The sequence below is a fragment of the Bubalus kerabau genome, chromosome 18 (assembly GCF_029407905.1).
Source record: "Bubalus kerabau isolate K-KA32 ecotype Philippines breed swamp buffalo chromosome 18, PCC_UOA_SB_1v2, whole genome shotgun sequence".
Lineage (NCBI taxonomy): Eukaryota > Metazoa > Chordata > Mammalia > Artiodactyla > Bovidae > Bubalus > Bubalus kerabau.
In genome coordinates this window covers 73,785,328-73,811,702 of record NC_073641.1, presented here as the reverse complement: position 1 = coordinate 73,811,702, position 26,375 = coordinate 73,785,328, and the positions used below count along the sequence as shown (strand labels likewise).

Below are 26,375 nucleotides of genomic sequence, written 5' to 3'. Positions count from 1 at the left end.
CCTGTTCAGTCCAGGCAAGCCTGGTCAAAGTGGGAGCAGGCAGGGGCCCAGGGTTGGGGGTCGGGGGCTACAGGTGGAGTTGATGTGAGGAGCAGTGTGCGGCATGGCCGCATCACTGCGTCTCCCCTTAAGGGGAAGTGTGAGGGTGACTTGTGAGCATGAAAGTGTGCCAGGGCATGCGTGAGGATTTCATCGGTGTCCAGGCTAGAGGCTCCAGTAAGCCAGCCTGTGTGAGAGTCTGAACGTACCTCTTGGGAAAATGGGTAAAGGCAGAGATTCTTACCTGTTGTACGATGGTGAAAATATGCATAATGAAAAGTTTACGATTTTAACCAGTTTTAAGTGCACAGCTAAAATCAGAGATATTACTTTGCCAACAAAGGTCCGTCTAGTCAAGGCTATGGTTTTTCCAGTGGTCATGTAGGGATGTGAGAGTTGGTCTGTGAAGAAAGATGAGCGCCGAAGAATTGATGCTTTTGAACTGTGGTGTTAGACAAGACTCTTGAGAGTCCCTTGGACTGCAAGGATCCAGAGATCCAACCAGTCCATCCTAAAGGAGATCAGCCCTGGGTGTTCTTTGGAAGGAATGATGCGGAAGCTGAAACTCCAATACTTTGGCCACCTCATGAGAAGAGTTGACTCATTGGAAAAGACCCTGATGCTAGGAGGGATTGGGGGCAGGGGAAGAAGGAGACGACAGAGGATGAGATGGCTGGATGGCATCACTGACTCGATGGACGTGAGTCTGAGTAAACTCCGGGAGTTGGTGATGGACAGGGAGGCCTGGTGTGCTCTGATTCATGGGGTCGCAGAGAGTCGGACACGACTGAGCAACTGAACTGAACTGAGCTGGACTGGACTGAAGTGCACAGCTCACCAGTATGAAGTGCACTCAGTGTTGTGCAGCCTCACACCACCCTCCATGTGACTCTTCATCCTATGAGGCTGCAGCACTGTCCCCGTGAACACTGAGTCCCCGCCTCCGCCCACCACCCCTTGTTCTCCAAGAACCCAACTCCTCTGGGTCCCTGTGTGAGCGAGTCCTGCAGGGTCTGTCCTCCCGTGACTTGTGCACATCGCTGAGCACCGGGTCCTCAAAGCTCACCCATGCTGGAGCCTGTCTTAGAATCTCCTTCCTTTTTAAGACTGAATACTCACCTGTTGTATGAATGGACCACCGTGCGTTCATCCCTCATCTGTTGATGGACACTCAGGCTGTTTCCAGTTCTTGGCTGTCGTGAACGTGCTGCTGTGAACCCAGGTGGACAGGTTCCTCCTCAAGACCATGCTTTCAGTTCTTTCAGTCATAACCCCAGAGGTGGTGGATTATATGGTAGATCTATGTTTAATTTTTTGAGGGACTTCCATTCTGTTTTCCACTTGACTGCACTATTTTACATTCCCACCCACAGTGGGCAAGAGCTCCACTTTCTCCATATCTTGCAACATTTATGTTTTGCCAACTTTTATGTTTTGACTGGTTTTTGGTGTTAGTTCTAGAAGGTCTTGTAGGTCTTCATCAGTCAGTTCAGTTCAGTCTCTCAATCGTGTCTGACTCTTTGCGACCCCATCAATTGCAGCACACCAGGCCTCCCTGTCCATCACCAACTCCCAGAGTTCACCCAAACTCATGTGCATTGAGTCGGTAATGCCATCCAGCCATCCTCTGCTCCCCTTCTCCTGCCCCCAATCCCTCCCAGCATCAGTCTTTTCCAATGAGCCAACTCTTTGCATGAGGTGGCCAAAGTATTGGAGCTTCAGTTTTAGCATCATTCCTTCCAAAGAACACCCAGGACTGATCTCCTTTAGAATGGACTGGTTGGATCTCCTTGCAGTCCAAGGGACTCTCAAGAGTCTTCTCCAACAACCACAATTCAAAAGCATCAGTTCTTCGGCATTCAGCTTTTTTCACAGTCCAACTTTCACATCCATACATGACCACTGGAAAAACCATAGCCTTGACTAGATGGACCTTTGTTGGCAAAGTAATGTCTCTGCTTTTGAATATGCTATCTAGGTTGGTCATAACTTTCCTTCCAAGGAGTAAGCGTCTTTTAATTTCCTGGCTGCAGTCACCATCTGCAGTGATTTTGGAGCCCCCCACAAATAAAGTTTGACACTGTTTCCACTGTTTCCCCATCTATTTCCCATGAAGTGATGGGACCAGATGCCATGATCTTAGTTTTCTGAATGTTGAGCTTTAAGCCAAATTTTTCACTCTCTCTTTCACTTTCATCAAGAGGCTCTTTAGTTCTTCACTTTCTGCCATAAGAAAGTGTCATCTGCATATCTGAGGTTATTGATATTTCTCCTGGCGATCTTGATTCCAGCTTGTGCTTCTTCCAGCCCAGCATTTCTCATGATGTACTCTGCATATAAGTCAAATAAGCAGGGTGTCAATGTACAGCCTTGACGTACTCCTTTTCCTATTTGGAACCAGTCTGCGGTTCCATGTCCTGTTCTAACTGTTGCTTCCTGATCTGCGTATAGGTTTCTCAAGAGGCAAGTCAGGTGGTCTGGTATTCCCATCTCTTCCAGAATTTTCCACAGTATAGGTCTTCATAGAACTGTTTAATTTCAGCTTCTTTGGCATTAGTGGTTGGGGCATCTATTTCGATTACCCTGATGTCATTCATAAAGGAAATCAATCCTGAATATTCATTGGAAGGACTGATGCTGAAGCTCCAATATTTTGGCCACCTGATGCAAAGAGCCAACTCATTGGGAAAGACCCTAATGCTGGGAAAGATTAAAGGCAGAAGGAGAAGGGGGTGACAGAGGATGAGATGATTGGATGGCATCACCGACTCGATGAACATGAGTTTAAGCAAACTTCAGGAGATAATGAAGGACAGGAAAGCTTGGTGTGCTGCAGTTCATGGTGTCACAAAGACTTGGACACAACCAAGCATCTTCTTCAAAGATGGAGAAGCTCTATACAGTTAGTAAAAACAAGACCGAGAGCTGATTGTGGCTCAGATCATGAACTCCTTATTGCCAAATTCAGACTTAAATTGAAGAAAATAGGGAAAACCACTAGACCATTGAGGTATGACCTAAATCAAATCCCTTTTGACTATATAGTGGAAGTGACAAATAAACTCAAGGGATTAGAGCTGATAGACAGAGTGCCTGAAGAACTATGGACGGAGGTTCGTGCCATTGTATCGGAGGCAGTGATTAAGACCATCCCCAAGAAAAAGAAACAGAAAAAAGCAAAATGGCGCTCTGAGGAGGCCTTACAAACAGCTATGAAAAGAAGAGAAACTAAAGGCAAAGGAGAAAAGGAAAGATATACCCCTTTGAATGCAACGTTCCAAAGAATAGCAAGGAGAGATACGAAAGCCTTCCTTAGTGATCAATGCAAAGAAATAGAGGAAAACAATAGAATGGGAAAGACTAGAGATCTCTTCAAGAAAATTACAGACACCAGGGGAACTTTTCATGCAAAGATGGGCACAATGAAGGACAGAAATTTTTTGGACCTAAAAGAATCAGAAGATATTAAGAAGAGGTGGCAAGATGACACAGAAGAACTGTACAAAAAAGATCTTCATGACCCAGATAATCACCATGGTGTGATCACTCACCTAGAGCCAGACATCCTGGAATGTGAAGTCAGGTGGACCTTGGGAAGCATCACTATGAACAAAGCTCGTGGAGGTGATAGAATTCTAGTTGAGCTATTTCAAATCCTAAAAGATGATGCTGTGAAAGTGCTGCACTCAATATGCCAGCAAATTTGGAAAACTCAGAGGCGGCCACAGGACTGGAAAAGGTCAGTTTTTATTCCAATCCCAAAGGCAATGCCAAAGAATGCTCAAACTACCACATAATTGCACTCATCTCACACACTAGCAAAGTAATGCTCAAAATTCTCCAAGCCAGGCTTCAACAGTATGTAAACCGTGAACATCCAGATGTTCAAGCTGGGTTTAGAAAAGGCAGAGGAACCAGAGATCAAATTGCCAACATCTGCTGGATCATCAAAAAAGCAAGAGAGTTCCAGAAAAACATCTAGTTCTGCTTTATTGACTATGCCAAACCCTTTGACTGTGGATCACAGCAAACTGAAAAATTCTTCAAGAGATGAGAATACCAGACCACCTGACCTGCCTCCTGAGAAACCTGTATGCAGGTCAGGAAGCAACAGTTAGAACTGGACATGGAACAACAGACTGATTCCAAATAGGAAAAGGAGTACATCAAGGTTGTATATTGTCACCCTGCTTATTCAACTTATATGCAGAGCACATCATGGGAAAATGCAGGGCTGGATGAAGCACAAGCTGGAATCAAGATTGCTGGGACAAATATCAATAACCTCAGAGCACAGATGACACCACTATTATGGCAGAAAGCGAAGAGGAACTGAAGAGCCTCTTGTTGAAAGTGAAAGAGGAGAGTGAAAAAGTTGGCTTAAAACTCAACATTCAGAAAACTAAGATCATGGCATCTGGTCCCATCACTTCATTGGAAATAGGTGGGGAAACAGTGGAAACAGTATCAAACTTTATTTTTGGGAGCTCCAAAATCAGTGCAGATGGTGACTGCAGCCATGAAATTAAAAGACACTTACTCCTTGGAAGAAAAGTTATGACCAACCTAGACAGCATATTCAAAAGCAGAGACATTACTTTGCAAACAAAGGTCTGTCTAATCAAGGCTATGGTTTTTCCGATAGTCATGTATGGATGTGAGAGTTGGACTATAAAGAAAGCTGAGCACCAAAGAATTGATGCTTTTGAACTGTGGTGTTGGAGAAGACTCTTGAGAGTCCCTTGGACTGCAAGGAGATCCAACCAGTCCATTCTAAAGGAGATCAGTCCTGGGTGTTCATTGGAAGGACTGATGCTGAAGCTGATACTCCAATACTTTAGCCACCTGATGAAAAGAACTGACTCATTGGAAAAGATCCTGATGCTGGGAAAGATTGAAGGCAGGAGAAGAAGGGGACGACAGAGGATGAGACGGTTGGATGGCATCACCAACTCAATGGACATGAGTTTGAATAAACTCTGGGAGTTGGTGATGGACAGGGAAGCCTGGTGTGCTGCAGTCCATGGGGTCGCAAAGAGAGGGACATGACTGAGCGACTGAACTGAACTGAAGCAACTGCACAATGTTTTGACAGTAGCCATCCTAATAAGTGTGAGGTAGTATCTTATTTGTGGGTTTTATTTGCATTTCCCTAATGATCTGTGAAAAAGCCAACTTAAAACTCAATATTTAAAAAGGTAAGATCATGGCATCCAGTCCCATCACTTCATGAGAAATAGAAGGGGAAAAGGTGGGAGCAGTGACAGGTTTCTTCTTCTTGGCTCTAAAATCACTGTGGACGGTGACTGCAGCCATGAAATTAGAAGGCGCTTGCTTCTTGGCAGGAAAGTTGTGACAAACCTAGACAGTGTATTAAAAAGCAAAGACATCACCCTTGTCAAGCATCCCTGACTATAGTGTGAGGATTTATTTCTGGGCTGTCTGTTTTGTTGGTCTATATTTGCCTGTTTTATAGATGAGAAAGTGAAGGCTCAGAGAGGACCCATAATTTGGCCAAGGTCATGTGGTAAGTGGTGCTTAGACTGGGGTTTGGAGGAAGGATGCCCTGGCCCTGCTCTATTCGTGCAGAGGTGGGTGCACAGGGGGCCCGTTGGACCCAGCCACTCTTCCCACCAGGCCCCACTCCAGGCCAGCTATGCTGGGCCCTCACCTGGTTCATATAGGTTCAGACTAGTTTCTAGCAATGAGGTCTCATTGAAATTTTCTTCCAACAATGCACAGAAGCAGAGAGGTAAACGTCTGCCCCCAGAATCTAGGAACGGCAAATTCCAGGGAAAAACTGACAGTCAGTGTCCTAAGACCCTGGGGAGGCTCAGGAGGGCAGGGGCTGGTGGGGGCTGAGGGTTCCCTGAACAGGGAGCCCCTCCACCCTTGAGCAGGAGCCACCCTCTGAGATAGTGCCCACAGGTATGCACTGCCCAACAGGCCCAGCGCTCTGTCCACCCGGAGCAGTGCCTCCCTCTGTGAGAAGCGCCGGACGGTTCACTCGGCACCTGTAAGAGGGCAGAGCAAGGATCTGAGGAACAGCTCAGAACTCCTGACGTCCACAGTCTCGGAGACGGCCGAAGACATCGCGTCTGTTAGAAAAGAACCACTTCTACTCAAAGAACAAAAAACACCAATACAGTATACTAAAGCATATATATGGAATTTAGAAAGATGGTAACGATAACTCTGTATGCGAGACAGCAAAAGAGACACAGATGTATAGAACAGTCTTTTGGACTCTGTGGGAGAGGGAGAGGGAGGAATGTTTTGGGAGAATGGCATTGAAACATGTATAATATCATATATGAAATGAATCACTAGTCCAGGTTTGATGCAGGATACAGGATGCTTGAGGCTGGTACACTGGGATGACCCAGAGGGATGGTATGGGGAGGGAGGTGGGAGGGGGGTTCAGGATGGGGAGCACATGTACACCCGTGGTGGATTCATGTTGATGTATGGCAAAACCGATACAATATTGTAAAGTAGAAAAAAAAATTAGACTAAATATTATTATGAAATTTTACAAGTAAGAATGTAAAATTAAATTATAAAATGCTGCTAATAAGACAGTATTCCTCTTCTTACCAACAAGAAATTAAGTTTCTATAGAAAGAGATTCACAGGCATAAAGAACAGACTTGTGGTTGCCGAGGGGAAGGGGGATAGGGAGACAGTTGGAGTAAAAGTTTGGGGTAAGCAGATTTAAGCTAGTATGTACAGAATGGATAAACAATGAGATGCTGCTGTATACAGCACAGGGAAGTATATTCAATAGCCTGTGATAAATCATAATGGAAAAGAATATAAAAAGGAATGCAGATATATATGTATAGCTGAATTGCTTTGCCATACTGCAGAAAATAACACATTGTAAATCAACTATCCTTCAATAAAATAGTTTCTAATAGGAAAAAAAAAAGAAATGATACACAATGGAAGTAGAACATCTGGAAGGGAAAAAGCTAGAGAACAGAGCAAACTGAGGGGAATAGAAATTCAGAACAGAAGAGAGCCTTTTCCAGAGCTAAGGTGCGTTCAGGACCGCAGGGGAGCAGGGGCGCAGACAGGAGCAGGGAACTCTGGGGAGCCGCCCTCAGCCCAACAGGACAGTTTCTGAGAAGGTCCCCCATGATCCTCGAACTGGGAAGCTGCAGGATGCTCCGAAGCCCAGATGGAGAAGGGGCCTGGCCCCCGGTGGACAGAGCCTGGAGGGGGGCCCCGGGGCGGGGCGGGGCGGGGGCTGAGGCGGCCTGACTCAAGGAGCTGCAGAAGGCTCGCTTCTTGGACACCAAAGGATGTGGGGGAACAAGGCAGGTTCAAAGAAAACCAAGTGAGTCATCGTTCATGGGGAGCGGGTTGTGCAAGAAAGGAAGTAGCTGTAGCAAGCTGCCCATCCTTCCCTCCCCTCCCCTCCCCTCCCCTCCCCCCTCCCCTCTCCTTCCCTCCCTCCCCTCCCCTCCCCTCCCCTCCCCCTCTCTTCTGCCCCCACAGTGGCTGGTTCAGCGCTGTGAGGTTGTAGCAGGTTAGGGATGAAGTTAATAGGTGAAAGTACCCCCCCACCAACCCCACAACAAAAAACCCAAAGGTCGGGAGTGAGGCAGGCAGGGGTGGCCTCTGCCTGAAGCTGAAGGAAATGCAGGACATCATTCCAGTCAGAAGGAGCAGCGACTGCGAGGCCCCTGGAGCAAGAGGAGGGGAGGGCAGAGCCTGGGGGTCTTGGCTGCACCCTCTTCACAAGCAGGGCTCCTGGGGATCCTGACCCCCTGCCAGGCCGGAGAGCACAGTCCCTCGTCCGTTCTGTGCCCTGGAGTGGGAAGCCTTGCTTGGCCATGCACCGGACACTGGACACACTCAGGGAGGCACACTCAGGGACACTCAGGCACACTCAGGGATACACACACGGGACAGACTCAGGGAGGCACATGCAGGGATACTCAGGCACACTCAGGGAGGCACACTCAGCGAGGCACACTTAGCGAGGCACACTCAGGGATGGGCTTCAGGCAGGGAGGGGGCACTGCGGCAGTCTGTGCCCCCCCCAAGCGGGGGGACAGAGAAAGCCCAGCCCTGAACGAGGGCTGCTTGGGCAACATGCTGTCCCCCGGGCCTGTGTGGCCTGGCTCCTGTGCTGGGCACCTGCAGAGTGACCGCACACCCCTGTCCACCCCTGAGGAGGCCTTGGCTGTCTGAGGGCAGGGTGGGGGGGTTGGAGCAGACCGGTGAGCCCCTGGGGGAGGGCAGGCGGGCACAGCAGGGATGGCACTCAGGCTTGTGTAGTGGTCCTGTCACCCACCTCCCAGGATGGCAAGTCTGGGGCATGGACGCAGACACCCAGTGAGCAGCGAAGGCACCTGGGGGGGTGGTCTCTTTTCTAAGCCAGGTAGTGGCTGCCCTCCAACCCTAGAAGGACAAATGATCCAGGCAACAGGAATTTGTCCCGGCTGGTTGGACCTTCATTGCCCGGGCGAGGAGGGCGGAGAGAAGGGGCAGACTCAACAACCTGGAGCCTATTTGCAGTTGGGATTCCTGAGTTCGGAGGGAGGGGAGGTTCTGAAGAGAACCCCGCCGGAGTCGCAGCCCCAGAGGGAAACAGTGTGGGGGGCAGTGGGCAGGGTGGTCACACTGCTCAGTCGCTCAGTTGTGTCCGACTCTCTGCGACCCCACGGACTGCATCCCACCAGGCTCCCCTGTACATGGGATTCTCCAGGCGAGAACACTAGAGAGGGTTGCCATTTCCTTCTCCACATGATGGTGAATAAAACAGGGCACCCACAAACTGTCGTGTGTCTGCCCGATCTGTGTGGACTGTGTCCTGCTGACCTCCTGAGAACACTGCCCAGGAGGCCTAGAGTCACCCTCGTCGTGGTGGGAATGGCACCCAGGGACTCTCACAAAGGGGGTCACCCTGAGTCCCTGGGACTTCAGAGGGTTCACCGCCCTGGGAAGGGGTGCCGTGTTTGTGTCCAGTCCCAGTGACGGCCCCCAGGTCTGCAGAGGCCATGGGCTCTGGGGCAGGCACAGCCGACGGGGTGACTGGAGTGGCGGGGGGACGGGGGCAGGGTGTGGACACTGGCTTCTCCTGCACTAGGTGCAGGGCGGCCCTGGGAAGAGGCTGCAAGAAGCACTGAGGTGTCTCACTCAGGCGGGCTCCCCAGAGGGCTGGTGGGTGGGTAGGAATGATGCCCGGGCAGCAAGCTCCAGAGGACGCAGTGGATGCAGGTCTCTGTAAACAAAGCTCCGTGTTCTTCGGGCACCCACCCAGGGGTCTCCACCCTTCGTCCTGTTCTGAGGGTCCCCTACAGGCCTGGCCTTCACAGAGGGGACCCTGTTACCCCTGCCATCCAAGATGTACCCTCCCAACGTCTTACATGTGTTTACTCTTTCTTTTTAACAAAAAGGAAAACAATGAAAGTAGTTCAAAAGTACTCCATGCTTCTGCAAAATAATCAGAAATTGTGGAACTTTTAATAAGGAAAAAGAAATGAAAGTTCACCTGTAATCTGAGTTAGGCACCCAGAGTTTTTCTGTGCATAATGCACTTTACAAAAATTGGATCAAGATACAGCAGCTGATTTTAACTACTTAAAAAATACAGCCACATAGCTGCATGTTGCTCCATGTCAAAAGATAATGTAAAATAATAATAATAAAAGATGACACTTTGAGTCCCTGTTCTGGAGTGGGGACTCTGCTTTTCCTCAGGTAGAAGTGAATAGAACTGGTGAGTTTGCCTGTTAGACACTGGAGCAAGAAACATCTGTGTGATTTTAGGCAAGAATAAGCCCTGTGAAAGGCAGAGGAGATGGACAGCAGGGTTTGATCTGGGGTGGATGTTCTTTCTGAGGACAGAGGATCAGAGCACCAGTCCTGCCAGTATCTGCAGAAGAGATATCCGGGAGCAGGACCAAGTGCCAAGGTCCTGAGGCCTGTGGTCTGTGAGGTCAGGATGGGACCGGGGCTCTGGGTGGGGGTGGGATCAGGGCTGGCTGTGGGCTTGCATGAAGATAGTGCGAGGTTCCCTGGGGACTAGGGAGGGTCTGGATTGCCATGGCAACACAAGGAGTTCCCTGGGCCAAGGTCTCCGGGGACCCTTCAGACTTTGTGGAGAGCCCAGGGTGTGAGGTGAGGCTCATGGATGTCTGGGAGGCACTGGGCCAGATATGCAGCTCCAACCCAGTGAGGGAAAGCGGGCCTTCCAAAGTCCGGACATGTCCACCAAGATGGAGGGAGGGTAGTAGGGTCAGGGTGGAAGAGAGGGAAGGAGCGCCAGAAAGATGGGAAGGGTCACCTGGAGGCCTTAGCTCCTGTGAACCAGAAAAGTCTGGATCAAGACTTCCTCCTGGAAGGTGCAAGGTTAAAAGTACTATATTAATATTTGAAACTGTAAGACCCTTTGGTTTTAGCAATAACCCCACCGAAGCAGGTAGAGCAGGACATGCTACGCTCACGTTACACATTCTGATCCGGATGGACCCAGCGGCTAGGGGAGTTCGGACCCTGCACCTCCGCACCGCGGTTAGGTGCGCACCTGCCTCAGCTGGCCGGGCGGAAGGGGCCCCTGACTGGAGGCGAGGAATAGAGTCCGGGGCTCCCGCGGGGAGCATGCGGGCCCCCAGGGGCACAGCGCAGCCTGGAGGCGACAGAGAGTTGAGTGTTCCACGAGGACGCGAGAGACGCAGGGCACGAGCCCACCGTGGCTCACTCGGACTCGGAGACCACGGGGAGAGAGGGGCGCAGGGCAGGACCATCCGGGCGGGGATGCACGAGCCGACCCGGGGACCAGGACCGCGCGGGGTGCACGCGCGCGCCCCCTACCGCCGCCGGGGCTCGGTCGTCTCGGGGCGGGGCGGCTCGCGTGCCGGGGTGGAGCTGTCCTTTCGCGGCGGCAGCCGCCGCCTGGTCCCTGAGATGCGAGCGCCGGCAGCCGTGCCAACACAGCTCCCGGTCCCGGCGGACGCCTCCCGCCGGCGCGCCCGAGCCTCTGCGCCCCGCCGGCCGGGTAAGTGCCCCGGGCGCGCTCCGCCACTCCGGCTCCGCGGTGGAGACCCGCGCGCAGAGCCATCCCGCCAAGGGTCCCCCTCCACTCACCCCATCCTCACGTCTCCAGGCCCGGGGGTCCAACCGGCAGCTCCTCACCTAAAAATAAAACAAGAACTTTCGAGGGACGTCAGTGCACTTCCATTGCTTGTGGTCAGTCAGTTTCCCGACCTGGGAGCGTCAGACAGCCCCCTCCCCCGGCTTTGGGAGAATTGGGCCAATTGCCCTTAGCTCTTGGCCCAGTTTCCCTCGGAAATGTTTCGGGCAGATGCTAGGGGTTGGGGGGAGACTTGGAACCGAACCCCTGAGCCCTCCCCATGGCAGCTGGTGAGGGTGGGGGGCCCCAGAGCTAGGGGTGTGCAGCTCAGCCCCCTCCTTCCCGGCAGGGAGCGCCAGCCTTGGTTCTCACACTCGAGAAGGCTGAAGGCATGTGTTCCAGGAATTCGCTGGGCTTCAGTTAGTGGCACCAAGAAAATTTTTCTCCCTAAAGTCTTATTTTGAGTGGTGGAAAATCCCCAGCTTGTGGGCACTTTGTGAAAGGCACTGGGCTGCCCACAGGGCAGGTGACCAGTCAGAGGTCAGAGGCCAGAGGCCTTGGGAGGTTAGCTCTGGGGTTCCCTCTGTCTGTCTCCTGGTTGGTCTAAGGGGCTGGCGCCAGAGGCTGCCCCCTTGGAAGCGTCCAGCGGGTCTCCAGCTGTGGCCGCCCAGTGACTCACGTGGGGCCTCTGTGTGACTGGCCGCAGGCTCTGACCCTCAAGGGGCCAGGCGCAGACGGGAGGCGTGAGAGCGCACCCTGGGCACTTGCCCTCTCGCTCCAGGTACTCAACAGTCGCGACTGGACCTCTCCTGGCCTGGTCAGCAGCCCGGCCCACCCGGGCTGTCTCCAGGGGCCTCTGGCGGAGGCGGGCTCCTGAGCCTGGCGGGTCTCCGCCCAGCGTCCGCCATCAGGGCCTCCAGCCTGACTTCTGCAGCCTCCTGGGTCCAAGCCCCTTCCCGGTGGTCTCGGGACCCACTCGTGGGCAGGTGAGCGGCCTTCTGCCCCCCGGGGTGGGGCGGTCTGTGCTATCTCCAGCCGCCGGAGCCAGCAGACCACGCCTGTGGTCTGTGTGCCGGTGAGGACTTCGGGGTAGTCCTGGGCAGAGCTTGGACTTGGACCTTGGGCATTGTCCACCTCTTGATTTGGCCCCAGAGTGGGGCGGCCGTGTGGACAGGCGCACACACACTGGGCGGGAGCTGTGGGCACCGCTCTGTGGTGTGGGAGGCTCTTTTATTTTTGTTTTTTGCTTATGTGTGTTTTGTGAAGTGGACAACTATTATTTTTACCATGAAAGGGTCTTAGGAAAGCCCAGATTCCTCCGAGCAGCAGTCGGGTCACAGCTCCGGGAGGCTGGCCCTGCACTGCCCGGTGGTGTGTTTCTGGGGAGGATGATTCAGGCCCACCAGGGCTGCATCTGTTTGAGGAGAGTGTGCAAGTGGTCAGGAAAATGGAGCCCGCAGTGAGGATTCCTAGGGCACGACGAGGCTCTTCCAGGGAACAGCGGCATCCCGGGGTTCCTCTCCCACCCTTGACGGGGTGCCTGGCGTGTGCTTGTTTGTTCTGGTGCTTTTTGCCATAACTTGCATTTTTAGGGCCTTACCATCCTGGGGCTTTGTGGGCTGGCTGTGTGCATGCTGGGGGAGGGCTACACCGGGGAGCCTGGATCCATCTCAAGTCCTGCTGCTGGAGGGGGTTTGTACAGAGGGGAGTGAGGGGTCAGCACCACCCCTTCGATGTCCCCCAGCTCATCTTCCCTGTCACCCCAACCCCGCGCCACCCCTGATCCAAGCCTTGGGCTCATTTGGGGAATAGTGGTGCTGGGGAGGGGTCTCCTGGGGCCAGTGCTGGTCAGCCCCCCGCCACTGTGGATCCTGATGGGGTTCAGCGGGTCTCTAAGTGCCCGGCCCCTCTCGGGTACAGGGGAGTGCCCCTGGCCAGTGTCCCCTGAGGCTGGGCCTGGTCTGGGTGCGGCTCAGTCCTCTCCTGCTGGCGTTGAGAGGCCTTGCAATTCAGATGGCATGACCTCTCCCTCCGGGTTCCAGCCCCCGAGGCTCTGACCTGGCTTCCCAGAGAAGGGCAGGCCTGGTAGCTGTGACTCCGGGTGAGCTGAGAAGGCTGGACCCTTCCCAAGCACCTGCCCACCCGTCCCTTCTCCGGCCTGCAGCCACCAGGCCCCACTCACCCGCTCCAGCCCGTCTCCCGAGCTCTCGTTTCCTCAGACTCGTCACCCCGCAGCTTCAAAGCCAGCTGTTGCCCCCCAAGCCCTGCAGCCGCCCCCCTGCCCAGAAACCACCCTAGCACTGCCAGGAACACCCCAGCCCAGCCCACCCTGCCCCTGCCAGGAACACCCCACCAGCACTGCCACCGCTTGGTCCTTTTCTTCCACTCCCCGTTTTCCTGGCCACTCCAGACACTTTATTTCTATTTATATAGAAATTTGTATTCTTTGTTTTTAGTATGGTAATATTCAATTACATAAAATTGACCATTAAAGACTTTACAGTACCGTGGTATTTATTGAGTATATTGCCAAAGCTGTGCAACTCCCACCTCTAATTCCAAAACATTTTCTTCATCCCAAATGGAAATGCCATACCCTTCAAGCAGTTACTCCCCCTTCTTTTTGCCTCCGGCCCCTGGCATTCATCTACTTTCTGGACGTTTCCTCTACATGGAATCAATGTGTATCCTTCGGGGCCTGCCTTCCGTCTCGTGGCATCATGTTTCCAAGCTCCATCGTGTTGTAGGGACATTAGGGCTTCACTCCTTCTTACGGCTGAGTGGTAGTCCACAGTGTGGATGGACCACATTTTGTTTATCTGTTCATCAACTGATGGGCATTTGGGTTGTTTCTGCTTTTTGGCTATTGTGAATAATGATGCTCTGAGTATTTGTGAGCCGGATTTTGTTTGAGTGCATGTTTTCAGCTCTCTTGGGATAGGAGTGGAATTGCTGGGTCATATAGTGACTCTTTGAACATATGTTTTCAGTTCTCTTGGGATAGGAGTGGAATTGCTGGGTCGTATAGTGACTCTGTGTTGCACTTTTTGAGGACATTCTCAAACGCTTTCTACAGGAGCTGTGCCATTTTCCATCCCCACCAGCAAGGCACTTGGGACCCATTTTCCCTACATCCTCACCAACATTTGTCGTTTTCCTTTTTAAAAAAATTATAGTCGTCATCATGGGTGTGGAGTGGTATCTCATTGTGGGTTTGATTTGCGTTTCCCTAGTGACTCATGATGTTGAGCATCTTTTTATGTACCTGTTGACCATTTGTATATCTGTTCAGGTCCTTTGCTCATTTTTAATTAGGTTGTTTGTCTTTTTGTTGTCGAGTTTTAAGAGTTCTTTTTATAGCCTGGATACAGACTTTATCAGATACGTGATTTGTATTTAATATTCTCTGTGTGAGTGTCCCTTCACTTTCTTGATAATGTCCTTTGAAGTCCACGTTTTAAATCTTGATGAAGTTCAATTTATCTCATTTTCCTTTTCTTCCTTATGCTTTTGGTGACATATCTAAGAATCCATTGCCAAATTTAAGGCTGAACGAAACATAGCATTATGTTTCCCTCAAGAGTGTTACAGTTTTAGCTCGTACCCTTAGGTCTTTAACTAACTGGTTGATTTTTGTTGGTGGTAGGTGGGTCCCCGCCCTTCGGTGTGTGCATGTCCAGTTGTCCAGAATCATTTGGTGAGGGGGCCCTTCTTCCCCATCAAAGGGCCTCATTGTTGAAAATCCATAGACCACACATGTTTATTCTTACGCCACATCTCTCTTCAAGGCCTTTAAAACCCTTTTATTATGAAAGTTTTCAGACCTTCTACAAATGTGGAGAGGGTTTTATAACGAGCCCAATTTATTCATCAAGCAGCATAAACCCCACCCTACTCCCCAGATTACGTAGAAACAATCGCTGATATGTCATTCTTTCACAGGTGTTAGCGTATATGTATCTCTAAAATGTGTAGACTTTAAAAATTAGCCTTTTATTTTTTTTTACTTAATTTTTTAAAATTGAGAGACTTTAGTTAATTGAAAGAAGTATCAGCAACAGTGAAAAGAGAGCTCAAAAGGGTACTCAGGACTGAGGGAGGCACCCAGAAGGCTTGCTTGGGTGTGGGGGTTCAGGCTCCAGGAGAGTGGGGGTGGTCGCCCCGTTTCCCAGCCCCCGCCACGGGTGGGCAGGAGCATGCAGGTGGTGGGAGCCAGAAGCCCCTGGTGGTGGCCGGTGTCCCACGGCGTTCACTGCGGAGGAGAGGTGCCAGGAGGGCCTGGCCCGTGGAGCAGGCAGGTGCCTGGCACGCGGGGTCCCTGGGGACCGTCCCGCGCGTCCCGCCGCTGCCAGGGCGCCGCCACGGCCCCTCCTGGGCTCTGTGCTGTAGCTGCCGTGCTCATCTGCGTAGGTCGCAAACCCCACAACACACTGTTGTCGTTGTTTAAACAGTCAGTTATCTTTTAAAGATATTTAAATGGTAAGAAGGGGTCCCGCATTTTTGCCCATGCAGTTACCACTTCCTGTGCTTTCTGTTCGCTTGTGGATCCACGTTTCCATCTGGTATCATTTTCCTTTGGCCTGAAGACACTCTTTCACATTTCTTATAGTGTGGGTCAGCTGGCAACGAATGCTTCAGCTTTTTCATGTCTGAAAAAGTCTTTATTTAGCCTTAATTTTTCGCAGTGATTTTCAGTGTCAGGAATTTTACTTTCATGCCTCTTCCTTCGGCGCTTTAAGGATGCGGCTCACTGCGTCCTCCGCATCCGTGTTTCTCAGGAGGCATCTGTGGTCACACTTACCTGTGTTTCTTTGTGCCCAACACTGTGGTCTCTGGCAGCTTCTAAGATTGTCCCCTTTATTGCTGGTTATGTGTGGTTTGATTTTGATGTGCCTTGTATAGTTTTTTCCTCTTTCTTACGCTTGGGATACATTGACTTCTTGAATCTGTAGGTTCGTAGTTTTCATTGTTTGGACAAATTTCTGCTATTATTACTTACTTCTGTCACCTCCCTTGCCCTCCTATTCTTTAGGGCCCCAGTTACACATATTAAGCCTCTTGAAATATCTAAATATTTAATTTTTATTTTGATGCTGTTGTAAATGGTATGGTTTTTTTGAATATCTGTATTCAGTTGTTTGTTGCTAGTGTATGGAAGCACAGTTGACTTTTCTATATTGTCCTTCTTCTCTGTGACCTCGCTGAACTCAGTTATTATAAGAGAGTTGTTGCAGCCACGTTTTGTCATTTCCGTGTGTGCCGTCGTGCTGTCTGTGAGCATCACGGGGAGTGATGGCAGCGGGCGTCCGTCTCGTCCGTGCTCTCTGGGGACGCGCCCTGCCTTTCACTCTTGGCGTGATGCCAGCTGCGAGCCTTTTCGGAGCCGCCTGTCACCAGGTCGGCTTCTCTGATGACTCGGATGGTGAAGAATCCATCTACAATGCAGCAGACCTGGTTACAGTTCCTGGGTTGGGAAGATCTCCTGGAGAAGGCAATGGCAATCCACTCCAATCTTCTTGCCTGGAGAAGTCCATGGACAGAGGAGCCTGGTGAGTTACAGTTCATGGGGTCACAAAGAGCTGGACACACATGAGTGACTAGCACTTTATCAGGTTAATAAAGTTCCTTCTATTCCTAGTTTAATGACAGTTTTAAAAATTATTTTACATGGATTTGGCCTAATGCATTTTATATATGTTGCTAAACATTTTATATATGTTGCTAAGCATTTTATATATGCTGCTAAGTCACTTCAGTTGTGTCCGACTCTGTGCAACCCCATAGACGGCAGCCCACCAGGCTCCCCCGTCCCTGGGATTCTCCAGGCAAGAACACTGGAGTGGGTTGCCATTTCCTTCTCCAATATATGTTGAGGTAACCATATATATTTTTCTTTTGTTCATAAATAAAGTGAATTATACTCAATTTCTTGAATTCCTTGAGCAAACCTCACTTGTGATATGTTGTGCTCTTTATATATTTCTGGTTCCCATTTGCTAACATTTAATTGAAGATTTTTGTGCCTGTGTTCATGAGGGATGATTTTTGTCTATAGTTTACCCAAAACATCTTTGGTTTTAGTATCGGAAATGCTGAACTTAAATAAATTAGTTGCCAGTTTTAAATTTGATTTTTAGTTTTTTGCAGAGAATTGTATGGTTTCTTCCTTAAATTGGTAGAATTCACCAGTGACTCCACCTGGGCTTTTGCTTTTGTTTGTCGTAGAAGTAGATACAGGCTAAGCAGGTTATTTTTCTTGAGTGAGTTTGTTAGTTTATGTCGTTCAGGAAACTGGTCCATTTCATCTAAACTGTTGAATCTGTGGGGAGAGTGTTTGTCTTAGTCTCCTTAGTGAACGTGTTAATTGCTCAGTCATGTCTGACTCTGTGCAACCCCATGGACTGTAGCCCGCCAGGCTCCTCTGTCCATGGAATTCTCCAGGCAAGAGTGGGTTGCCATTCCCTTCTCCAGGGGATCTTCCCAACCCAGGGATTGAATTGGGTCTCCTGCATTGCAGGCAGATTCTTTACCATCTGAGCCACCAGGGAAGCCCCTTAGTCTCCTTGGACTGCCACAACAAAACACACAGACTCCGTGGCTTAACAACACCTGTGAGTAGTGAAGGTTTATTTCTCACAGTTCCAGTGGCTGTGAAGTCCAAGGTCAAGGTGCCTGCTGACCTGACTTCTGGTGGAAAGGGGCTTCTTAGCTCACACACAGTGAAGAGTGTTGTCCTCTCTTTCCCTCTTCTTGTGAGGCCAACAGTTCTGGCAGGGCAGGGTTCCACCTGGAAGACCCCGTTTAACCCTAATAGCCTCCTTGAAGGCCCATCTCCAGGACAGTCAGATGTGGGACCAGGGCTTTAACACATGAACTTGCAGGGCACACAGCTGAGTTCATGGCCGTGTTCTCTTGCTTTCCTTCTGGTGGTTGTGGGATCTGTAGTGATGTTCCTTTGTTACCAAAAGAGTGAGGTGGGCTGCTTGCTGCAGAATCTGTTACCAAAAGCTATGTGGGGTCTGGCTACTCACTGCACAAAAGCCAGTAAACAGGCCAGGTTGGAGGAAAGTTTGCTTTATTTCAGATGCTGGCAGCTGGGACGGAGAAAGGATGGCAGACGTCTGTCCAAAGGCTGACTCCCACCCCCCTACTGGCAACCAACAGGGCAAGAGCTTTTATAGATAGAAGTTGTGGGGGTGGGGAGGTTCTACATGCAGAAACAGCAGAAACAGCACAGTCAGCTCTGACAGTCGTCTTCAAATTGGGCATCAGTGGTCTGACCAACACCATCTTGGTTGTTTTAGGTACAGTTAATTTTCAGCTCCAGGGTCAGTTTGTTACCATTTCTTTGAGGCCAATTCCTGGGTACAGTCTGGTCATCATGTAGTTTAAATTCTCCATCTGGTGTTTTAGTGTCTATAAGACAGCTCACAGGATATGGCTCAGAATATTATATATATAGCCTTTGAGAAAGAGCTGAAGGTCCTTGACTGTGCTTAATGACTGCATTATTATTTAGTCTGTTTTCCTTCGTTTCTGCATTTCTCACTTCTCTGATTAAACTTATTCTTTGACTAAAGTTTTCTGCAGACAAAAGACAGGCAGAGGAATTGGTAGGGGGCAAGGACCATAGGGTCCTCCTCTGTTTCACCTTCTTTCATTCATGATATTGGTAATTTGTCTCCTCTAGTTTTTGATCAGCCTGGCAAGAGGTTTATCAATTTTGTTGGTCTTTTCAAAGAATCAGCTCTTGGCTTCGTTTATTTTTCTCTGTTTTTCTGTTTTAAGTTTCACTGAGGGACTTCTCTGGCAATCCAGTGGGTAGGACATTGCTTTCCAATGCAGGGAGTGCAGGTTTGATCTGTGATTGGGAAGCTAAGATCCCACATGCCTCCAGGTAAAACAAAACAAAACAAAACAAACAGAAGAAACATAAGTTTTATTGATATTTCCTCTTTATTATTTCCACCTTTCTCCTTGATTTGGATTGGTTTTCTTGTAGTCACTTAAAGTGGAAGCTTAGGTTACTTACCTGGAACATTTAATTTTTTCCTACTATAAACATTTAATGTTACCACTGTCCATCAAAGTACTGCTCAGCTGTACCCCATAAAGTCTGATGTGTTGTTCAGTTCAGTTCAGTTCAGTCGCTCAGTCGTGTCCGACTCTTTGCAACCCCATGAATCGCAGCACGCCAGGCCCCTGTCCATCACCAACTCCCGGAGTTCACTCAAACTCACATCCATCAAGTATTTTCATTCAATTCAAAATACTTCTAAATTTCTTTGAGACTTTCTATTTGACCTGTGGTTATTTTCTTACCAGATACTTTGGAATTTTCCATATATGTTTCTAGTTTAATTCCATTATTGTTAGAGAACATACTTTGTATGATTTTTATTCTTTTAAGTCCGTTACGGATTGCTTTACATTTCAGAATATGGTCTGTCTTGAGTGTTGCAACTACAAAGAGTGTGGACTCTGCTGTTGTTGGGTGGAGTGGTCTGTATACACTTCAGTTAGTCTACGTCTGTGGTGTGGATATTCCACAACTTTTGTGATTTTCTGTTTATTTGCTATATTGATTACTGAGAAGATTGAAGGCAGGAGAAGGGCCCGACAGAGGATGAGATGGCTGGATGGCATCACCGACTCAATGGACAGGAGTTTGAGTAAACTCTGGGAGTTGGTGATGGACAGGGAGGCCTGGCGTGCTGCAGTCCATGGGGTCGCAGAGTTGGGCACGACTTAGTGACTGAACAACGATCGATTAGTGAGGGAGGAATGTTGAAGTCACTGATGAATTATCTTCTCAGTTTTTTTTAGTTTTTGCTTCATGCATTTTGAAGCTCTGGGTGGCGTATTGTCATTGAGAAAGACGGCCGTTCATGTGCGGCGTCCCTTTCTGTGCTGGTGACTGTCCTTTGTCTGAAGTCAGCTCTGTCTGACACTCACTCAGCTACTCACACAGCTACTCCAGCTGGACTTTGGATCGGTGTATCCTTTTTGATCCATTTCCTTTACCTACTTTTGCCAGTAGTCAAAGTGTGTTTCTTATGCTTAGAGTGGATTCATGACATGTTTCCGGCATTTTCGCGTCACTTGCTGAACGTGGAGGAAAGGGTGGAAATTGTGAGTTTGAATCTGCTTCCTCTTCCAGGTTGGACACTTGAGGCCTGGCAGGGCCGCTGGCCTCCTCTCCGCGTCTGCTGGCCCGGAGCCTGACGCAGAGGGCTGGTCTGCAGGGCGTCCGTGAGGCTCAGCCCCACTGCACGGGAAACCGAGGTTCTGACGTGTGTCCAGAGGTGATGGGCAGGCTGCCCAGCCTCGGGCCACGGTCACAGGGCTGCTCCCTCAGCCAGTGATCGCGTCCACACTGCAGGTGGTGGCCACCAGGCATGGTCAGCAGGCTCAGTGCAGCTCTGAGTTAGCAGCCAGAGTGGATGCCCGGTGTGGTGGCATCGAGAGAGATTTTATGTAGAAAAGAGAAAGCTCGTGTGCCCAGAAATGCAGGCCTTGGGGGAGGTAGGCTGCTGGGAGGGACAGACGGGCCACAGGGAGCAGGAGAGGGGCACCTGTCCGGAGCCCCGACCCAGCACTCAGCCCTCTGTGCCCGCAGCCTGGTGTCCTGCTGGACCAGCGACTCCTGTTTCCAGTCGCTTCAGGGGGTCTACCTGCCGGGAGCTTTCCCAGCCAGGGCTGTCGTCTCAGGAATGCGGTGACAGGACCGGGTGCTCGGGCCACCCTGGGGGCCCAGGGGCTGCCTGTGGAGAAGGGGCGCGGCAGGAGCCGACTCCCACGTTCAGGGCCTGGGCCTGGGGGCCGTGGTTCACACCCGGGGCATCATGCCCTCGCATGCCTCACTGTTGGGGGGCACGCCCCAGCCGCTGCCTTGGGGTTTGGGGCAATGTGTGGACGCCGGCTCCGTTCACATGACCAACTTGATGCTCCCTCTCTTTTAGGGCCCGAGACGATGATCCCACCGGGGGAGTGCCTGTACGCCGGGAGGAAACGCAGGAAGCCCGTTCAGAAACAGTAAAGTATCATGTCTTTGCTGATGGCTACTGACGGAGGGGAGGCCTTGTGCTTTCATTGGAAAAAGTGAATTTTAGGAAGAAAGCGAGTGAGGCAAGGGTTCTGTCAGGCCTTCCTGAGGGCCAGGCACCCTCAGGACATTGGGGTCTTGGCTGCGGGGCATGGGGGCAGGACCCTGGGCCGCCTTCCCAGCCCCAGTTGCAGCTTAGGTCCGGCCAAGGGGTACCCCCCTGCCCGGGTGAGACTGTTTCCGGCTGGATACACCCCAGTGCCCCAGGGCTTAACCCCAAGTGAAAGGAGACTGGGGCTCATCCTCCAAGCCTCCAGGAGGCTGAGTTGAGGGGTACCCCAGGTGCAACCCCGCCAGCCCCGTCTATGGCTGCCCAGTGCAGCTCGGGGCCACCATGAGGGCACCCTGCAGTCATGTCTGTGTGGGCGTTGGGTTTCTGTGACCCAGGCCACCCTCCGGCCCCTGAGGGCTGTAGGACCCGTGAGAGGTTGACAGGAATGGGGGCCCCTCCAGCCCCAAGGACGGGCTGCAAGACTGGTGAGGCTGGACTTTGGAAAGTGGCTGTCACCTGAGTCAGCTGTGTGGCTTCTGTGACCTTGGGATGGGGCTTGGGAGCAAGTGTGCACCCTAGTCTGCGGGAGGCGGGGGGACAGCAGAGTTGTATACCCAGGGAGAGGTGGGGCAGCTCTCTCTCCTCAGCTCCTCTGCTCTGGTGAGAACACTTGTCTCCTTAGATAGGGAAAGAAAGGACCTGGAGACACAGCTGTGTGCCCTGGGATCGGGGGGCAGGGGTGTGTCCACCAGGATCCGGGGGCCATGTCCACACCTGGGGGCTGAGAGCAGTAACGCACAAACCAGCCAAAACAGTGTTTATCAGGGCAGCTCCCTGCCTCTGTGCACGAGGGGCTGGCTGTGTTTGCACACCTGGCAGTGTGCCTGTGACGTTGTTCCTCAAGGGTTCCTTGTCCAGCAGTTCAGGATGCACCACGGTGTGTTGGCCCCAGCCCTCTGCCAGCACCTGCTCAGGCCATCTCACTGGTGTCTGCTGTGACTTTGGGCCTCGTGTTGCGCTCTCGCCCGTCTTTGCAGAGGCGGCGGCTCTGGCCACACGCTGGCCTTTCCTCGTGGGCCAAGCAAGCTCGTTGAGTGTTCACGGTGGGAGTGCTGGACGCCTCGGCTTTGACGCAGAGCCCGCTCTGCAGCCCCTGCCTGGCCGCGTCTGTGTCAGCCTCGTGGACTTGGGGGCGGGGTCAGTGATGCAGACGGAGGGTTGTGCCCTGCTGTGCTGTGAGCAGTGAGCTTCCTGCTGAGCTGGGGAGCCGGTGCCTCAGCCAGGATCAGTAGCCAGCAGCAAGCTATCAGCTTGCAAGCAGGTGAATCAAGGCCAGACCCAACAGGCACGCGTGTTCCTACAAGTGCGTTGCTCGGGCCAGGAGTGTGGCGCTTGTGACCTCACAGGTGTCACACGCTGGCTGGCACTAGAACCTAGTCCTGCCGGGCGCACGGTGCTCCTTGGGCTTTGGGGAATGTGGGTGCTTTTCTCAGACTCGAGCCTGGCAGACATGCTGCCTCCTTTTCTGTGACTGTCTGTGTTGACAGCTTTCGCTCACTTTTCTATCGGATTGTCTATGTTTTTGTGCTTTGTGATTTGTGAGGGCTTTTTGTACACTGGGGATACAGGCTCCTGAACGTGTTTCACATACTTTCTGTCAGTTTTTATTTTACTTGTGGTATTCTTTGCCATGCAAAAAGCACTTAATTTTCATGTAGTTGAGTTTATTAATCTTTTCCTCTGTGGCTAATTTTATGTCACATTTAGAAAGGTCTTCCCTGTGTCAAGTTTATGAGAATTTTCCTAGAAGATCTTGAATATACATTTAGAAGTTCTGAGCCCTTGGAGTCTTTCCTGGTGAAAGGTGTGTGTTCTGCCATACACAAAAATAAACCCAAAATGGATTAAAGATCTAAACGTAAGACCAGAAACTATAAAACTCCTAGAGGAGAACATAGGCAAAACACTCTCTGACATACATCACAGCAGGATCCTCTATGACCCACCTCGCAGAATATTGGAAATAAAAGCAAAAATAAACAAATGGGACCTAATTAACCTTAAAAGCTTCTGCACATCAAAGGAAACTATTAGCAAGGTGAAAAGACAGCCTTCAGAATGGGAGAAAATAATAGCAAATGAAGCAACTGACAAACAACTAATCTCAAAAATATACAAGCAACTCCTACAGCTCAACTCCAGAAAAATAAATGACCCAATCAAAAAATGGGCCAAAGAACTAAATAGACATTTCTCCAAAGAAGACATCCAGATGGCTAACAAACACATGAAAAGATGCTCAACATCACTCATTATCAGAGAAATGCAAATCAAAACCACTATGAGGTACCATTTCAAGCCAGTCAGAATGGCTGTGATCCAAAAGTCTACAAGTAATAAATGCTGGAGAGGGTGTGGAGAAAAGGGAACCCTCTTACACTGTTGGTGGGAATGCAAACTAGTACAGCCACTATGGAGAACAGTGTGGAGATTCCTTAAAAAACTGGAAACAGAACCGCCTTATGATCCAGCAATCCCAGTGCTGGGCATACACACTGAGGAAACCAGAAGGGAAAGAGACACGAGTACCCCAATGTTCATCGCAGCACTGTTTATAATAGCCAGGACATGGAAGCAACCTAGATGTCCATCAGCAGATGAATGGATAAGAAAGCTGTGGTACATATACACAATGGAGTATTACTCAGCCATTAAAAAGAATACATTTGAATCAGTTCTAATGAGGTGGATGAAGCTGGAGCCTATTATACAGAGTGAAGTAAGCCAGAAAGAAAAACACCAATACAGTATACTAACGCATATATATGGAATTTAGAAAGATGGTAACAATAACCCTGTGTACGAGACAGCAAAAGAGACACTGATGTATAGAACAGTCTTATGGACTCTGTGAGAGAGGGAGAGGGTGGGAAGATTTGGGAGAATGGCATTGAAACATGTGAAATATCATGTATGAAACGAGTTGCCAGTCCAGGTTCGATGCATGATACTGGATGCTTGGGGCTGGTGCACTGGGATGACCCAGAGGGATGTTATAGGGAGGGAGGAGGGAGGAGGTTTCAGGGTGGGGAACACATGTATACCTGTGGCGGATTCATTTTGATCTTTGGCAAAACTAATACAATTATGTAAAGTTTAAAAATAAAATTTAAAAAAATGATAAAAGGAAAAAAAAAAAAAGGTGTGTGTTCTGAATCTGTTTCTTCTTCCCTGTGGCTGCCGGTTGTTCCCAGGATTTCTGTTGGATGAGCAGTGTTCTCCTCACCGATTTGTCATGGTATTAGGTGTTTAGGTCTGTGGTTTCAGGGACAGTGAAGGACACCTGAACACACGCACTCAGCTATGCCTGTGGACATGGCCCTGCCGGCCTGTCTGGGCACCAGCGTCTGTGGGTTGCAAAGGCTGGGGAGGCTGCTGGGATGTGTACCAGGTGCCTGGGCCAAAGCCCTTGGGCTCTCCTGGGAGTGAGTGTGAGCCCCACGTGCCAGCTGCAGTCCTGCCCCCTCGCCAAGGCTGTGGGCTGTGGGTGGGCAAAGAAAGTCTGGAGCCTGCCAATGGACTGCAAGGTGGAACCTGCTAGAAGCCCGAGTAACAACGTGCTCCCCCGAGGCCCAGGGTGGGCCCACACCAGAGCAAGCAGGGCGGGCTGCAGGGTCCCCGCCCCCCGCTGTGGGGGGTGACCGGCCCCCCGCCCCCACCGCGAGGGGTGACCGTGTCCCCGCCCCCCGCCACGAGGGGTGACCGGCCCCTTCCGCGCCCCGCGTGGGGGGTGACTGTGGCGGTGATGGTCTCGTGCTCTGGGGGCGGCACCTTGCGCTCTGAGCTCAGAGCTGTGTGAGCTACGGGGCTCCCCCTCGTCTCTGCTTCTGTCTTCGTATGACTGGCTGTGACCAGAGTGCCCTGGGCTGAGAGCACTCACTGCACACGGTCTGATCCATGTGGGGACACGAGCGGCTTGAGAAGGCCCTCCTGAAACTGAGGTTAGCGGCTCTGAGGCTCCTTGTGCCTGCCCCTCCTCCTGCGGCCTCACAGGCACCTTGCCTGCACCCCCGTCCTGCAGGCTGGTCTGCACTTCCTGGGACTTTCCACAAAGGGGACCTTCTCCGAGTGGGGTCTTCAGTCCCCTGTGGTGATGAAGTAGCTTCCTCCGCGACTTGTGTGCCGTCGTGCGGGTAAACCACGTGTGGTTGCTCATCTCAGGTGACAGTTGGGGGGTCCCAGGTTGGGGTGTCACCAGCAAAGCTGCTGTGAACGCTTATGTTTGAGCCTTCGGGTGTGTGCCTTCATTTCTCTTGGGTGGGATTGTGGGTCCGTGTGCAGTCGAGAAGGGCTCAGCTTTCTGAGAATCCGCCAGACAGACGGTTTTCTGAGCAGCTTCACCGTCCACGCTCCTGGCGGCAGGACGCGGGGCTCGTCTGCCTCCTCAGAGCACCTGGGTGTCTGTCCTGGTCTCAGCTCCCCGACGGGCCGTGGTGGAGGCTCGCCGTGGCTTCACATTGCCTTTCTCCAGTGAGGAACGGCGCTCCTGGCCTTTCCTGCGCTTATCTGCTGTCCACAGAGCTTCTCTGGTAAAGAGTTCGTCTGTCTTCTTATTGGACTGCTTCTCTTCTTGTTGAATTGTGAAACTTCTTTACTATTCTGGATATAGGCTCTTGTGAATATTTTTAGCCCCCTTTTAATTTTCTTGATGGTGACTTTCAAAAGTCATTTTAAATTCTTTGAGAAAGATCAATTTATCATTTTTTTCTTTCACAGTATTTTTAGTGTGTGCCCTGAGAGTCCCAGGACTCCTTCCAGGGTCTCCAAGATTTTCTAACGTGTTTTATTGTAAAGTTTTATGATACATTTTAGATTTAGGCCTACAGTCTGTTTTGATCTAATTTCTGGTATTGCGTGAGGTAAGGGTTGATGTTTACTTGTTTTCTTGGCTGTCCAGTTGATTAGCACCATTTGTTGAAAAGAGTTTCTTTTCCTATTGAATTTCGTTAGTGTCTTTGTCAAGTGAATTGACCAAAAGTATGTGGCTCTGTTTCTGGACCCTCTCTTCTGTTCCATTGATCTTTTTCCATCTTTGTCTGAAACCAAACCAAAATGGAACACTTAACTCCGAGAGGATTATGGTCAGTCAGGTA

The 26,375-nt window shown here is 50.8% G+C and overlaps 1 protein-coding gene across 1 annotated transcript in view; it reads left to right on the top strand.

Annotated features, from left to right (window-relative positions):
• Positions 1 to 10,959: 10,959 nt before the first annotated feature.
• The window catches only part of AHRR (aryl hydrocarbon receptor repressor), an 86,521-nt gene continuing 71,105 nt past the window's right edge, over positions 10,960 to 26,375 (top strand). The window contains exons 1-2 of the mRNA XM_055554852.1: positions 10,960 to 11,050; positions 21,088 to 21,160. Of these exons, the coding sequence (XP_055410827.1) occupies positions 10,960 to 11,050; positions 21,088 to 21,160 (164 nt within the window). The remainder of the gene's footprint in view (positions 11,051 to 21,087; positions 21,161 to 26,375) is intronic.